The following is a 13,950-nucleotide window of genomic DNA, read 5'->3' as shown; positions in this document are numbered from 1 at the left end:
CAAAATGAATTGAACATCCATCAACACATGTAACTTATTGTTAGGACCCTGTCTGAGCTGAACACCTCATTTAAATCAGAAGAGAAGACTGAAAGTATTTAACTGTTCATGAATGCACATTTCTGTGCTCTAACAAAAAAATGACATTGTGCTGCTGACTTCGATGCAAACTTACAGCAGTGCTGCGCTGCTCATTTTAGAGATTCAACCAGACTGTCTTCACATCAGAAAACCTGTGACAGAAGAGAAGAAAACAAAGTCAAACAACTGTACTGTACATACCTGCCTGCAATTTTCCAAATCAAGCTGTGGCGCTTTAGGTTGATCAAAACTAGGGTTGAGCAAGTACTCTGCTGAAACAAGTATCCGGTACTTCCTATATCCAAGTGACTTGTGAATATCCATACTCATGCTGAAGATATATATATGTAAAGCATCAATATAACAACTCGATGGGGGCATTCTCTTCGCTTCATTTTATGTCTTATTCGTGAATGACAGCTGGAGAAGACTTGCCCTGGGCTGGACTCGAACCCGCGCCACTGCGGTAAAACGGGACATTTGACACATTTAGTAACAAACAAACATCACTAAAGATAACATTTCGAAGGCGGGAGTATCTACCATCAGCGTTTTTAAGCGAATTCCTTCTCTTATAAGAGAATTTGTCTGACTTATCGTTGGATGTATCATTTTTTTTAAAGCGTCTCTAAGAATGAGCGTTTTTACCATTGACCCGGAAGTGAACAACCGCATGTTGCGCTCACGTTTTTAATACATTAAAATATGTCCAACATCAGTTAAACCTAATAGTTCTAATGTTCGTTTTTAATGCAGCCACTGACATCTATCTGTATCTGTAAAATAATGGACCTGGCGGCAGAAGCGTAGCGTTAATGTTGTGACGTGCGACACCGTATTAAAATGAATACTGTCTCACGCTTCAACGTCCTCCTCAGACTTCTGCCACGTTGGAGCGATTGGACTGTTACGTCACCCTCAAAGCCGTCTGACGTTTGGCCATTTCAGTCGATCGACCGCTATAAAACAAGAATCTAGGTCAAACCTGTTTAGATACAACAGAAATTGTTTGATCAAGCTTTGATCGTTAAAATTATAAATTGTGATAGCTCTTTACAACGTCAGGATGGCCGAGCGGTCTAAGGCGCTGCGTTCAGGTCGCAGTCTCCCCTGGAGGCGTGGGTTCGAATCCCACTTCTGACAGTAACCTTTTCATGACCATACATGAAACGGACAGAGCAGCAGCTCACTTTGACTTACTGAGACTCAACTACACACTTCAGGCTGAACTAATCCCCTGAATAGATTTTTCACATTTTGCTTCTCTTTGCTCTTTTGCACAACTGATAACTTGGATCGAACATTTATTTTCTGGCAACATTTTAGTAATTTATGCAAAAATGTACAACTTTGTTCTCTGGTTTGTGATTCCTCCATTCACAGAAACACATCAAGAGAGGTGTTGTTACACTTCTCGACATTAGTTAGGGATATTGGGATATGGATGCATATGTGCATGGATATGGAATAAAAGTCAGATGAAATGTGTCGCATTATTTTTGGGGAACAAAAATATTCACAACACAAAATAAAGATTCAGATATGTCACACAATAAACAATCAAGTGAAACACTAAAATATCCCAATATCCCTAACTTATTTTGAGTAGTATATTTGCTCTTCAACTTAGAAAGTAATGACAGCCTAAAGGACGACGCTGATTTTTATTTTTTATTATTAGAACAGCCATTACTGTACCTCACATAGTGTATTCTTGGTTTCCCATCCACAGAGTCAACAACTTAACTCCAATGTAAACAGGCACCAAATACTGGTTGCATACTGGTTAAAGGATGCATGATAAGCATCCAATGGCAGAGCCAGGCTCAACATTTCCTTTCAAACAACCCTGGCTCAACAGCACCCTCCAGAGGTGAAACACAAACAGGAATTTCTGTAGGGGTCACATCAGGACTTAAAGTGGATTATGCATTAACCTGTGCTGTCACTTTTTATGCACCCAAAAGGAATAATACTATAATGTCTTTCAGTTTTCCTACAGTCATGATGAACCTAACAGTTAAGAGAACAAATCATATGAGAGCAAATAAAAAAATTTAAAAAAAAATAAAAATTTGCACTTAAAATGTATTCAGCGCAATTAAGGTACTTAATGTAAAAGGTTCAAACTAAACTGTCAGAAGCACTAAACAGGTATTAACTTGTTTATATTATTTATCAAGAAAATAATATTTTTCACAAAAACTCAAAATTAACAAAGACCTATTTACAAATGTCCTTTAAAAGCGTAATACTTTAAAATTAATTAAAATGTCCGCTTGGCAACTTTATATTTAGTTCACTTGGTCATAACAAAAAATGCAGGTCTTAGTGTCCGACTTAACTTTAACATAAAGCACTCTGAACTGTTTAAAACAGATACACAAAATGAATTGAACATCCATCAACACATGTAACTTATTGTTACGACCCTGTCTGAGCTGAACACCTCATTTAAATCAGAAAGGAAGACTGAAAGTATTTAACTGTTCATGAATGCAAATTTCTGTGCTCTAACAAAAAAATGACATTGTGCTGCTGACTTCATAAAACTCCAGAAAGGTACTCGATTTAAGTCAACAAAACAAAATAAATAATTTCCTCCAATACAAGGAAGTTTACATATTAACATTTTATGGTAGTATTTCTGATTTGAAGTGCAATAAATCATTTCGTACATGTGGCGAGCAGCAGCTCTCACTCTCAAACTTTTGAGATTCAATGTTCAGTCAAAACATCCTACAAACAACATCACTTGGTTTAACCAGACGCTGGTTTATCAGGAATCGATGCAAACTTACAGCAGTGCTGCGCTGCTCATTTTAGAGATTCAACCAGACTGTCTTCACATCAGAAAACCTGTGACAGAAGAGAACAAAACAAAGTCAAACAACTGTACTGTACATACCTGCCTGCAATTTTCCAAATCAAGCTGTGGAGTTTAAAGTTGATCAGAACTAGGTTCGAATGAGTATCCGGTACTTCCTATATCCAAGTAACTTGTCAGTATCCATACTCATGCTGAAGGAAAAGCCTCATTGGGTAGCTGCCTGAAGTTTCTTCATTCGCGTTTATACAAAACATGTTCTGTAAATACTTCTCTTATTGTTGTGATTAAAGGAAACCAGGCCTTCATTTTGAAAATAGTGGAAGCCAGTGGCTAGCAGCAAAACTTGGATTATCATCTTCCAGCAGTTTGAAGTGATCAACATAAACTTCCATTTGATACCAATAAAAGAAATGTGTCTAAACAATTTTTCTTACAGTGATTAGATCCAGATGCAATGCTGAGTGGCATCTTCTCCTCTGCTTCATCAGTAGACTCAACTGAAAGATCAGACTTCTTGTCAGAGGCTTCGTCTTCCTGGTCACACTCTTCCTCACTTTCAGGGCTATGAAGAGCAGCTTTACAGGCGCTCTGTTCCTGGAACCTGAATGTATCAGAAATAAGATCACACATTTTGCTTTTTCCTGTCTCTGCAGCAAAAATGGACTTTTTCCCCCTCATATCCTGAATGAAAAATATGTTTAAAAAGATTTAATATCTTTAAATTAATGCTTAATTTCCTTTTGAAGAAGTCACTGCTGCAGTTTACAGTGTTAGAACGTCCTCTGGTCGTGAGGACAGCTCATAACATGATTTTGGTAATAACCTAAGAGGAAGTTTTTCACTGATTTAAACAATCAATTTCATCCCATTTTCATGGTCATCAGTGATCAGTTTGCTGAAAGACAAAGCTGTTATGTACAACTGGCATTCAGACTGGCGTTCTGCTGGCATGCTGGTCTAGTGACTGTTTGTTTGTCCTCATCGACGGATTAAAAATAACAGTAAACAACCAGGATGAGGCAGATCATTGCTGTGTTTTAAACTGGGGGACAAGACCAGATGGACTGAAAGTGAAACTTAACACTACACAGAAATATTTGTTGTGTTCCCTCTGTAGTGTCTATCCATGCTAAATAACATGCCCAGCTATTAACCCATTTTACTCTGCTTATGATCTCTGGTCATGTCTCTGCCACAGTCTGTTAAACATGTCGGTCCTACAGTGTGCATCCACAATGTGTTTCAACTGGTGCACAAAGCCAAACTGAGTGAATACACACGACACATTGAACTCCTTTTTGTTTGGGAATAATGCCCTGCAGTGCATACTTTGTCATATTTGTTTGTTGATGATTGAAGATGATTGAATAAAATATTGAAATATAAATGACAAGTTTTAAAATGTTAATTTGGGAAAATTCGTTGTTATATTTAAATCGAGTAACAAAAAAATAATAGTCATTATAATAGAAAAAATAGATAGATTAATCTATAAAAAGATATTTGTTGGGTGAAGCCCTAAGGCAAAGTGATAAGAGCATACCTCAGTCCTAGCATGATGTCGATATAACTGCCGTGTCCAGCATCCACCAACTCCTTGGCGACATGAACGTCATCAGCCAGAATGTCCACCTTCCAGTTAGTGTTTGACACAAACTCTCTGAAGAAGATCTGGAGGTTCTTCTGGTACAAACACTGCTGGAAGAAAACTGCTGCTTCATCGGTCCACTGTCCATCTGCTCTTATTGGCTTCACCCCTCTCAGGATGCAGGGGTATGTCACTTTTGGCAGGTTCATTATCTCCACTGGAAGTTTTCTGAGGTGAGAGCAGTTTTCATACGGTATGCATTCATAAAGGCCGTAATCCACCAGGTTTAGGATCACTGTGGTGTCGGAGTGAACGATTTCGGCCCTGCACCATTTGTTCTTGGTTTCTGATTTCAACAGGCAGCAGGTGCCAGGGACAAGATGGGCTTCAGGAAGAGGAGACACCTGCTTAGACAGGTCGTCCAACATTAAAGACACTTTGGTCATGACGAGAAGTGAGTCCTCCAGAACAACACAGAATTCGAAGGGAGTTGTCACTGCAGCAGCAAAACCAGAATACGCTTTGTCTATATCAGTAGGAGCAAAGACAAGCTGCTGAGGTTGGCTTGTCTCGGAGATGGATTTCCCTTCTGCTTTCTCATGTCGGGTTTCAGCAGGTGACGGGGTCATCTCTTCATTCTGCTGCAGAGAGGTTGTGATTTGACGTTTGAAGAACAGTCCGTTCATGATTATCTCAACCTTCCAAAGCTTTTCAGCTTCTGAATAACACACAAACACTAGCTTAACTTGATTGCCTATCATTGGTTTGAGAGTTTCACACCACAAATTGTGAGCACCCTCTCCCTCACTGAAACTAAGGCAGTTCATCTCGCACAAAACTGCAAGGTTTGGGATTTTTCTATGGTTGCTGCATTGTCGTCTAATTGAGCAACTTGGAATTTCTTCGATTGATCCGTGATCCATGAGAAGGACCTGGCATTTTCCATGGTGTACATGTTGAACAACAGCCCTGTGCCACTGCTTGTCCCTGTGTATCTGAACTAAGCACTTGAGGTCTTGTTTGACATCCTCTTCAGCCACCATCTTACACTTGTGCAGGTTGTCAGCTATGTCATTTTCCAATGCTGAAAACAGTTCACTGGTCCTGTTTAATCTGACATAAAAACTACCATTACTGAGTACAGAGAGAACTGTACAGTTCTCGGTGTCTTTAGCTTGAATAGTCGGAGGTATGATTGTATCTACACAATCACTCTTTGCTTTGACAGAGTATTTCACAGTTTTCCTTTGATTCATTATAAAAGTGTCCATGTTTCTGGTGGGAGTTCTTCTACGGCCCCAGCGGGTTATTACCTTGAGTTTGGGCGACAGTTTGGCAGGTAGTGGTTTCAGCATAACGTCTTCACCATCAATAATAGGATTTATTCTTTTGGATTTAGACATTTCATTGTCGCTCACTTCCTTTCTCTGGTAATTCTGTTCACAGGATCTCACTCCCTTTTCGATTTCAGGTGAACTCGCAGGAGCTTCCTCTTCCTTTTTGGTTTCCATGCCTCTTTCAACAGCAGCTTCAAGTAACGGTGGAAGGCCAGTTGCTCCACCAAGAATCTCAACCTTGACTTCCCAATGACTATCACATTGATGGACAAAATCTACCATGAGAGGCTGCTCCATTACAGCATCAGTGAAAGACGCATCATTTTGGTATGTGCTTGTGTCCAACAGGGAGCATGGTATGCTAAATCTTGGCTGAGAGAGATACTCCTTTGGAATGGTGTAGATCTTCTCCTTCCCCATGACTGTGGAGTTGCCATAATCCACAAACTCAACTCTGAAACAGGAACTTCCTTCACAGCCCTTCACCACAGAACGATAAAGAGCGCCATCTTCCTCATACTCAGCCAGCACAAGGTCACTGATTCTCAGAGGTGTGGTAGTCTTTATGGAATCTCTAAAGGTACCCGAGTTGAGATCTTTGGCCATTTTCAAGATGGCCGGTTCATCCTCTGACAGCTGAAGGAAAAAACTGTTTACCGAGTCGATGTGGGAGACGAAACACATCGCCCTCAAACCTTTGGTCACTTTCATGTCCTGCAAACACGAAAGCTGAGAGATCTCCATTTTCTCTGTACATTGTGGTTGCTCTGACTTTGTGTTTGTGTCCCTGTACTCTCTTTGTTGTTTTACCTGAGAGTTTTTCTGAGGTTTTTCAAGGAGACAGCTCTTTGCATTGTCCTTATTTTGCTGTTGTGCTTTTGTATTCTTGCTCTGAGTTTTACCTGGAACACAGTTTTGTGCGTTTTCTTTCTTTTTGTGTGATCCACTACCCACTTGAGTCCTCCTTTGGTTTTTTGATGTGGCAGAATTTGGAGAACGCCCTTGCGGTTGACTGTTCTTGACTGGAGTTTTTGTGTTTCCTGTGCAGAGAGTTTCAGGTTTCCCTCTTCTGCTGCTGCTCATGTCAAAACTCACAACTGTCTTTGGTTTTGGTGAAAAACTGAGAATGAGCTCCTTCACCTTCTCATTAATGTTCACTTCTCCATCAAACAGTTCAACATCAAATGAACCATCTTCATTCTTTCCAACTATGAGGGCTTTCACTTGCTTGTTAAGGACTGCATCACCGAGCCATTTCTTGACATCTGTATAAAGCTCGTCCTTGGACACTGAGGAAAGGCTACATCTCACAGCCTGCATGGGTGTGTACAACAAATCAGCAGAGTCTCTGGGGATGAACATGACATGGGTTTTCTCAGATATGTTTGTGTTTCCATAATCCACAAAAAACACACTGAGATGCAGAGGTGACTGAACCGGATCTGCCAAGCCCCTGTACCATTTGCCATCCAAGTACTTTGCCAGGCACAGCTTCCTCACAACAGCTCTTCTACTAGCTTGCATCATTTTCTCACTCTCCTTTGAGATTTTCTTTTCTAGCTCTTCGATGATGTCAGTGTTTCTCTCAAGGTGGCAGTACACTTCCCACTGACTGCTTATATGAGTTATGTAGACTTGTTCTTCACTTCCAAGATTTAAATCATATGAAGAGAAGACAAAGGACTCTGGAAACACTGTTGACTGTTGCTTTGTTGAGACTGTAACTTCTCTTGCCAGGCCCTGTTTCAAGATCAAATTTGTTATGCTCTGTTGGGTTTGGGTGTTGTAGAGGTCCACAACATTGCACAGCCCTTTGTTTTTCACATTCAACTGACAGACAACTTTACATCTCAGACCACAGGTGCTGTCGCGGACAAAATCTCTCAGCGAGTTACACACCTCTGGACTCCAATTTCCACAGTTCTTGGGGTCAGCAGGTTCGATCAGGTTGTAAAGGCTGCACCTGAAAGCTTGTCCTTCCAAATTAACATATTCTGGCATTATTGCCTGAAGATTGTGCTCCTGGACTTGGATGGTATAGCCATAGTCAACCAAAATCACTCTAGCAAGACCTTTCTGCTTTTCTGTGATGAATGCTCTGTACCATCTTCCATCTTGAGGTGACTTGGCAATACAACATGAATCCCCTAATCGGAGGGGTACTGTGTGTGTTGTGTAATATTGCTGAACTTTATCCATCAGTTCCTCCAAAGCTGGAACCTTATTGAGGGGCTGGCACCAGAAATCTGATGGCGAGTTGATGTAAGAGCAATGCACAGCAAACTCACACCCAGGCTTGGTGTTTAATACTTTAAAGCGAGCAGGGGCTTGGGCCTTCTCAGTTTCATTTTTGGATGTTTTCTCTTCGTCCTCAAAATCCTTCAGTTGCTCTGTCTTCCCACTGATGTCTGATGTCACACTATATCTTGTGCATTTGGTTTTGTCTGTCACATCTGTGTTATTTTGCACCAGAGTCTTTATGGGAATGTTGTTCCAGTATTCAGCTTGTGTTGAAGAGATCAAGAGCTCAGTGATAGTTTGATTGTTGTCACTTCCAATCTCACAGAGATCAACAACAAATTTGTTTTTACTCATCTGGACAACATGGACTAGCAATGCTTTGTTTGACACAGCTCTTCTAAAAAAGCCACAGGTTGTGCCAGTCCAGACTTCATCCAAAGGAAATACATTGACAAGAGAACAACAGAAGGCAAATGCTGATTTGCTGGCAAATTCCTCAGGTATCTTCTTGATTAACATGTGTGGCACTTTCTCAATGTTCCCAAAATCAATAAAAAGAACTTCAGCTCCATGCTCAAGAGTGTCTGTCACTACACCCCTGTAGAAATGCATGTCTTCCTCATAAAGTGCACAGCACAGTGTCCCAAGCTCAGGATTCAACAGTGTGTCTTCCTCCAGCTTCACCTGACTGAAGTGATCCATCATTTTTGTCATCATTTCCTCAAAGTCATCATTGCGTTTTTGTGTTCGGATCCAGAATTGATGTGGATTCTGAACATGCTCAACATACCCCACAAAGACAGAGCCTACCCGCACCTCTCCTGCTTCCAGTGTTTTACCCAATGTTTCAGACATGACTGTCTCATGGTATAGATAGCCACCCTGAGGTGACAATTCTTTTGTCTCAAAAACTGACTCAAAATTGACTTTAGGAAGCTCTTCAGTGGGCGCTGGGTCTTCAGCACCAATTGCTGTGATAGAGTAGAGATGCTGTTCTTCATCAAAACTTCTGATTTCCACATCTAACACCCTTCCAAGCAAGCCTGCCTTTAGAAAGCTCAACTGCTGAGCTTTGACTGCCTCATCCTGATCATTCAGGGCAAAAAGTGAACATGGGAACGCCATGATGGGTTTTGAAACAAAATCAGGTGGCAACCTGTGAACATTCTCAACTTTGACTGATTCAAAGAATCCATAGTCAATGAACAAAACTCTTACTTGAGAATTGACTGGGAGTAACTGCACCAAGCCTCGATACCATTTCCCATCTTTGCCTTTAACGGAGCACAGTAAACCCAAGTTTTCTGGAGTCTTCTGATTGCCTTCTTTGGTTTTGTACTCACAAACTGCAGCCAGCTTCTTCGACATTTCCAAAAGATTTGTTTGCATACTGGCCATCTGACAGTAGAACAGCCCAGGTTTGACAGCAGCAGTTACTCGCACTTTAGCACGTGTCCCACAACTCAATCTAGGCCCACAGAATGACAGAATGTCTTCATATCCCTGCGAGCCTGATGGTTTGAAGCAATATTCTTGTCCACTTGGCTTTTCAATGAGCAGGTCAGGAACTGGCTCTACATTTTGTTTGAGCCGAACTTCAGTGAGCATCTCAACCAAGAGGAGGAATGTATCTGTGTCGACATGCCTCCCAAACCCATGTCTAACAAGGTCGATGTTGATGTCAGGGCTTTCCAACAAGAGCATTTTGTGGGGCAGCAGGGCTTGGATATAACCTGTGACATTTCTTCCAATCAGGCTTGATAAGTACTCCTCCACTACAGAATGAGGACAACCTTGAAGCAGCAGTACATTTGCAAGAAATCCACAAACTTTCTTGGGAGGTAGGATGAACAGGTCGCTTGAACAGGAAGATATGTTGGTGATGTCTACACTCAAGACATTACCGTGATCTATGAGAAAAACATCAAACAAGTCCTCTCTCCGGTTCTGAACTCTTCCTCTGTACCAGCGGGCTGAAGTCAAATCCTCTACAAGGCAAAACTCTCCGATATCCACTGCAGCTTTAGTCTTTGGTATGTTCTGTATTTCTCCTTGCAGGATGTTATAGTCAAGTTCACATATGGTAAGGTACTGTGCCTGGAAGTGTATCAGGGTTGCCTCAGGGTTCCAGTCCAAGTGAGTTAACTTGAGGTCTACTGGCCAAAGGGCACATGGTGCAGATGGACCTGACCTCTGAGACCTGCAAATTTAAGTGACATATGTTAATAACCTACATAAAGTATTAATAATAATTTGGTGAGTTCATGATTTTATTGATTTAACCATCAGCTGTTAATAGTGAGACCAATTTTCAGAGCAGTCAGATGTCATTATTGGGTAGATCTGGTTCATCAATGATGCTAGCAAAGCAACACAGTACATAAAATAAGCACAGCAGAAAAGTCAGGTAGGTCAGAACATTTACACATATTTGAACATTACAGTTACGGACCTCCATTCCAGGTTTATTTTCATAAGCATTTCAATGTAACTTAAATGTAGCTAAAGTGGGTTTATGAAAATTTTTGTAACATCTTACAACATATGATACTTACAAAAAAAAGTAAAACTTACATAAAATATAATAATTTCATATTTAACTGGGAGGTCAGATAACTGTGATCTATGGCCTGATTTGGTACTTCAGAGTGTTCTTTCTGGAAAGTGAGCATGACTGTGAAATCATAAACTTATCCTATAACTTAACCGTCAATTACTAAAACACTGGAAAAATTAATGAAAAGAAAATAGCCTTAATATCATACAGTACTAAAGTAAAAACATCACTTTACTTTTTTTTGTTAAACTTACTTTTGATGTTCGGAGCCCAGCACTGACGGCATGGCAGCAGCATCAGTAACTGTCATATCCTAAAGAAAACATGTTGGAGATAATTAAATGTACATGCTCTCATCAATAAAACATACACACACATACACACACACAAAGAACAAAACTAGCATTGATGTTAACCTTTAAAGAATATACTAAACCTGTGTATAATATTAACCAAGCAAGGCTCTACTTTGACAAGTGATAGACTAATTATTGAGTATCAGTGTTCTTTGTGTCTGTATTGCCAATAATTGATTGATCTAAAAATGAAATACTCTGGCTCTTATGCACTCAATGTCCCACCCACAACACTATCTGATTGGTTACATGTCACAAGTAATCGCCTATCAACCGTGAATAACCTGAATCTACAATCTGATTTATCATATAAATGAAATGATGAAGTACAAAATAGCAGAAAAATTTAAAGAAATACAGAAGTAAAGTATCTCAAAATTGTAATTGCAAACTATAGTTGGTTACAGTCCATCATTGGTAATTCTAAATTTTGACAAGATTTTTATTTTCACTCCAAATATCAGTTACTGTTCTCTTTGATGACCAATAATAAGTATCTGCCCTATCTAACTTTTACACATTATTTTCATTTTATTCAGACAATTTTTCCTATTTAAGTACAGTGTCCTGTAATCGTGTGAATGGTGTCCTTGTCTCAGCCACTCCGCCCCCCATCACTTGTTTCTGCACTGTTACGTCAGTGAGTTTTGTTTGTAGATAGCACCAACATTACATCTGACAAATTGTTACAGACCTGGGATTTGTATTTACGACAGTGGTGTTGTAACTCAGAATCTGTGCAACATACATTTTTATGTTGCTTATAATTTAATTTGCTTAAATTATCAGCAACATTATAATAACTTTTCATAATGTTGCTTTAAAGTTGAAAACTTACTTGACTTTACACACTGCCTTCATCTTGAAATGATGATGAATGTAAAAAAAATTGAGGAAACTGAAGAGATGTGCTCAGGCAAGCCGTGTATAATGTAGGCTACATCACAGGCCAAGTCAGTGCATGGTATGCAAAATTTGTATTTTTAGTACATGCGCATAATGCAATATGGGCTCAAAAATGACCATAAATAAAGACAAAGCCACAACCATTAAATGATAAGTAACTACTACACTGAGCACCAACTATCATGATGAGTAACTTTTTAAGAAAAAAAAGGAAAAACTGATTGATTCCAGCTTTTCAAATGTGAATATTTTCTGGTTTCTGTAAACATTAATCTGAATATCTTTGGGTTGTGGACAGAACAAGACATTTGAGGACGCCATCTTAGGCTTCGAGAAACATATTTATCACTATTTTCTGACATTTTTTAAACCAAACAACTAACTGATTAATTGTAAAAAACAAAACAAAAAAACAAATGAGGATTAATCTATGAAAAACAATGGCTAGTTGCAGCAACATTTGTGCTGTGTTTCTGTGATTTTCATTTCATTTTGGCCTTTTATAAGACTATTACGCTCACTTTGGTCTAACTTCAGTTGTCATTATTGGCGGTCCTGACATGAATAAATTAGAGTAACTAACAGTGTTCTCATACAACGCAAAGTCAAGTTTTCAATAATACATTTCCAAAGCATTAAAATACTATTTTATTCATCTTGGTGAATTGGCTTTAATAGCATGGAAATTACATAACATGAATGTGAGGCTAGCTAGTTAATATTACTTAGCCTAAAAATTGGTTAGAAACTTGGCAAAACTGTCTCTTTTGCTAAATCCACAGTGTACAGGAGTTTGCCCAGACTAACCGAGAGGGACTCAGCAGACTTTTCATGGCGGTGTAATGTGACATTCAACCAGAGTTAGCAGTAAAAGTAACAAAGAGCTAACATCGAAGGTTATGCTAACATGAGACGATAGTGAAGCTAGCTAGCTAGCTAGCGCGGCCCGACGGTCAGTTTATATCATGGGCGGTTTTAATCTCAAATTTTCCTCAGTGAGTGGAGAAAATGACACGTTTAGATTAGAGACACCTCACTCATGACTGTGACTGTTCCTACCTTTTGTACCGCCTCATGAGTCCCACCTGTCAACTTCTTCCTCCACCTTTTGTTTTACGGCGGTAACCTGACTGTCAACTCGGAGCAGAAGCCACGCCCCTTCCGGTTTGCCCTTGTGGCGCGTTCCAGAGCGTTTGCTCGGAAAAACATGGACGCTCGCTGCAAACGGGTGTTTGAGTGGCAAGTCAATATTTACTTCACATAGTGTTTGTGAAACGTGCAGTAAATACAACTTCTACAACGTCTTTGTCTCTCTCTTTGTGTGCCCTCAGCTGTTAAATCAGCCGCTGTAGTTTCTTGAAGAAAATAAAGTCCAGTTTGTTGTAAATAAAGATAAATACCATCTAGTTTTGTGTTAAACCGCTCAGTGAACTACATCGTCTCTCTCAACACACGTCACCAACACCAACATGGCCGCCAACTCGGCACAGAAAAGGTACAAAAAAGATGAAAATCACAATAAATCTGGTCATATTGATATGTTGTTATGTGTCATGGTAGTTTGTCAATTGTGTGAGCTGCTAATGTACAGGACCAGCTCCAGGTTCTCTGGAATCTGCTGGAGCCACTATCCCAGTTTCTGGGTCACAGCCCCAAGTGCTCCTATTTCCACAGGGACCACTGTTGCCTTCACTCTCCACATCTGCTCCAGCTCTTCTTTCAGCCCTTGGTGTTGTTTCTCGTAGTCCGTCTTCCAGATGTTGCTGTCGCTTGGGATTGCTACATCGATCCCCACTGCCTTCTTCTGATGTTTGTCCACCACAACTATGTCCGGTTGCTTACCCATCACCAGTTTGTTGGTCTGTTTCTCCAAGTCCCACAGGATCTTGGCTTGGTCATTCTCCACCTTGTGAGGTGTCTCCCATTTTGTACACTGTACACTATGCCAGCCACCTGGATATGGCACGCCTTTCTCCTCCTCACTGAGTTTCTGCTGCCTGAGGTATTCTCTTAGTATTCATGAAGTACTCATGGGTCTTTGTTGTTTTATCCTG

General features: G+C 40.2%; 1 protein-coding gene and 1 non-coding gene across 3 annotated transcripts; one reads left to right on the top strand and one right to left on the bottom strand.

Annotated features, from left to right (window-relative positions):
• tdrd15 (tudor domain containing 15) lies at positions 1–13,027 on the bottom strand. 2 transcript variants are annotated; one of them, XM_073492345.1, is made up of 6 exons: positions 12,956–13,027; positions 10,889–10,947; positions 4,455–10,277; positions 3,346–3,512; positions 2,883–2,940; positions 1–233 (listed from the first exon to the last, which is right to left on the bottom strand). In XM_073492345.1, exons 2-5 carry the CDS (start codon positions 10,942–10,944, stop codon positions 2,927–2,929), a joined length of 6,060 nt encoding a protein of 2,019 aa, XP_073348446.1. In that variant the 5' UTR covers positions 10,945–10,947; positions 12,956–13,027; the 3' UTR covers positions 1–233; positions 2,883–2,926. The 2 variants fall into 2 exon arrangements, with proteins under 2 accessions (XP_073348446.1, XP_073348445.1); XM_073492344.1 differs by lacking the exon at positions 1–233 and having other exon boundaries at positions 1,740–2,940.
• Positions 1,142–1,224, top strand: trnal-cag (transfer RNA leucine (anticodon CAG)). The gene has a single exon. It is a non-coding gene; the product is annotated as a tRNA-Leu (tRNA).
• Positions 13,028–13,950: the final 923 nt, after the last annotated feature.

Source organism: Pagrus major, chromosome 22 (assembly GCF_040436345.1).
Source record: "Pagrus major chromosome 22, Pma_NU_1.0".
Classification (NCBI taxonomy): domain Eukaryota; kingdom Metazoa; phylum Chordata; class Actinopteri; order Spariformes; family Sparidae; genus Pagrus; species Pagrus major.
Note: the sequence above shows the minus strand (reverse complement) of the source record. Positions and strands in the feature narration are given on the sequence as shown.

What these genes read in the sequence shown, in the direction of transcription:
- tdrd15 (XM_073492345.1), bottom strand. Translation starts at nt 10,944, where the DNA reads ATGACAGTTACTGATGCTGCTGCCATGCCGTCAGTGCTGGGCTCCGAA. An exon ending in CTGGGCTCCGAACATCAAAA is followed by an intron (nt 10,278 to 10,888) that starts GTAAGTTTAACA and finishes TTAAATTTGCAG; the next exon opens with GTCTCAGAGGTCAGGTCCAT. An exon ending in GACATCATGCTAGGACTGAG is followed by an intron (nt 3,513 to 4,454) that starts GTATGCTCTTAT and finishes TGATACATTCAG; the next exon opens with GTTCCAGGAACAGAGCGCCT.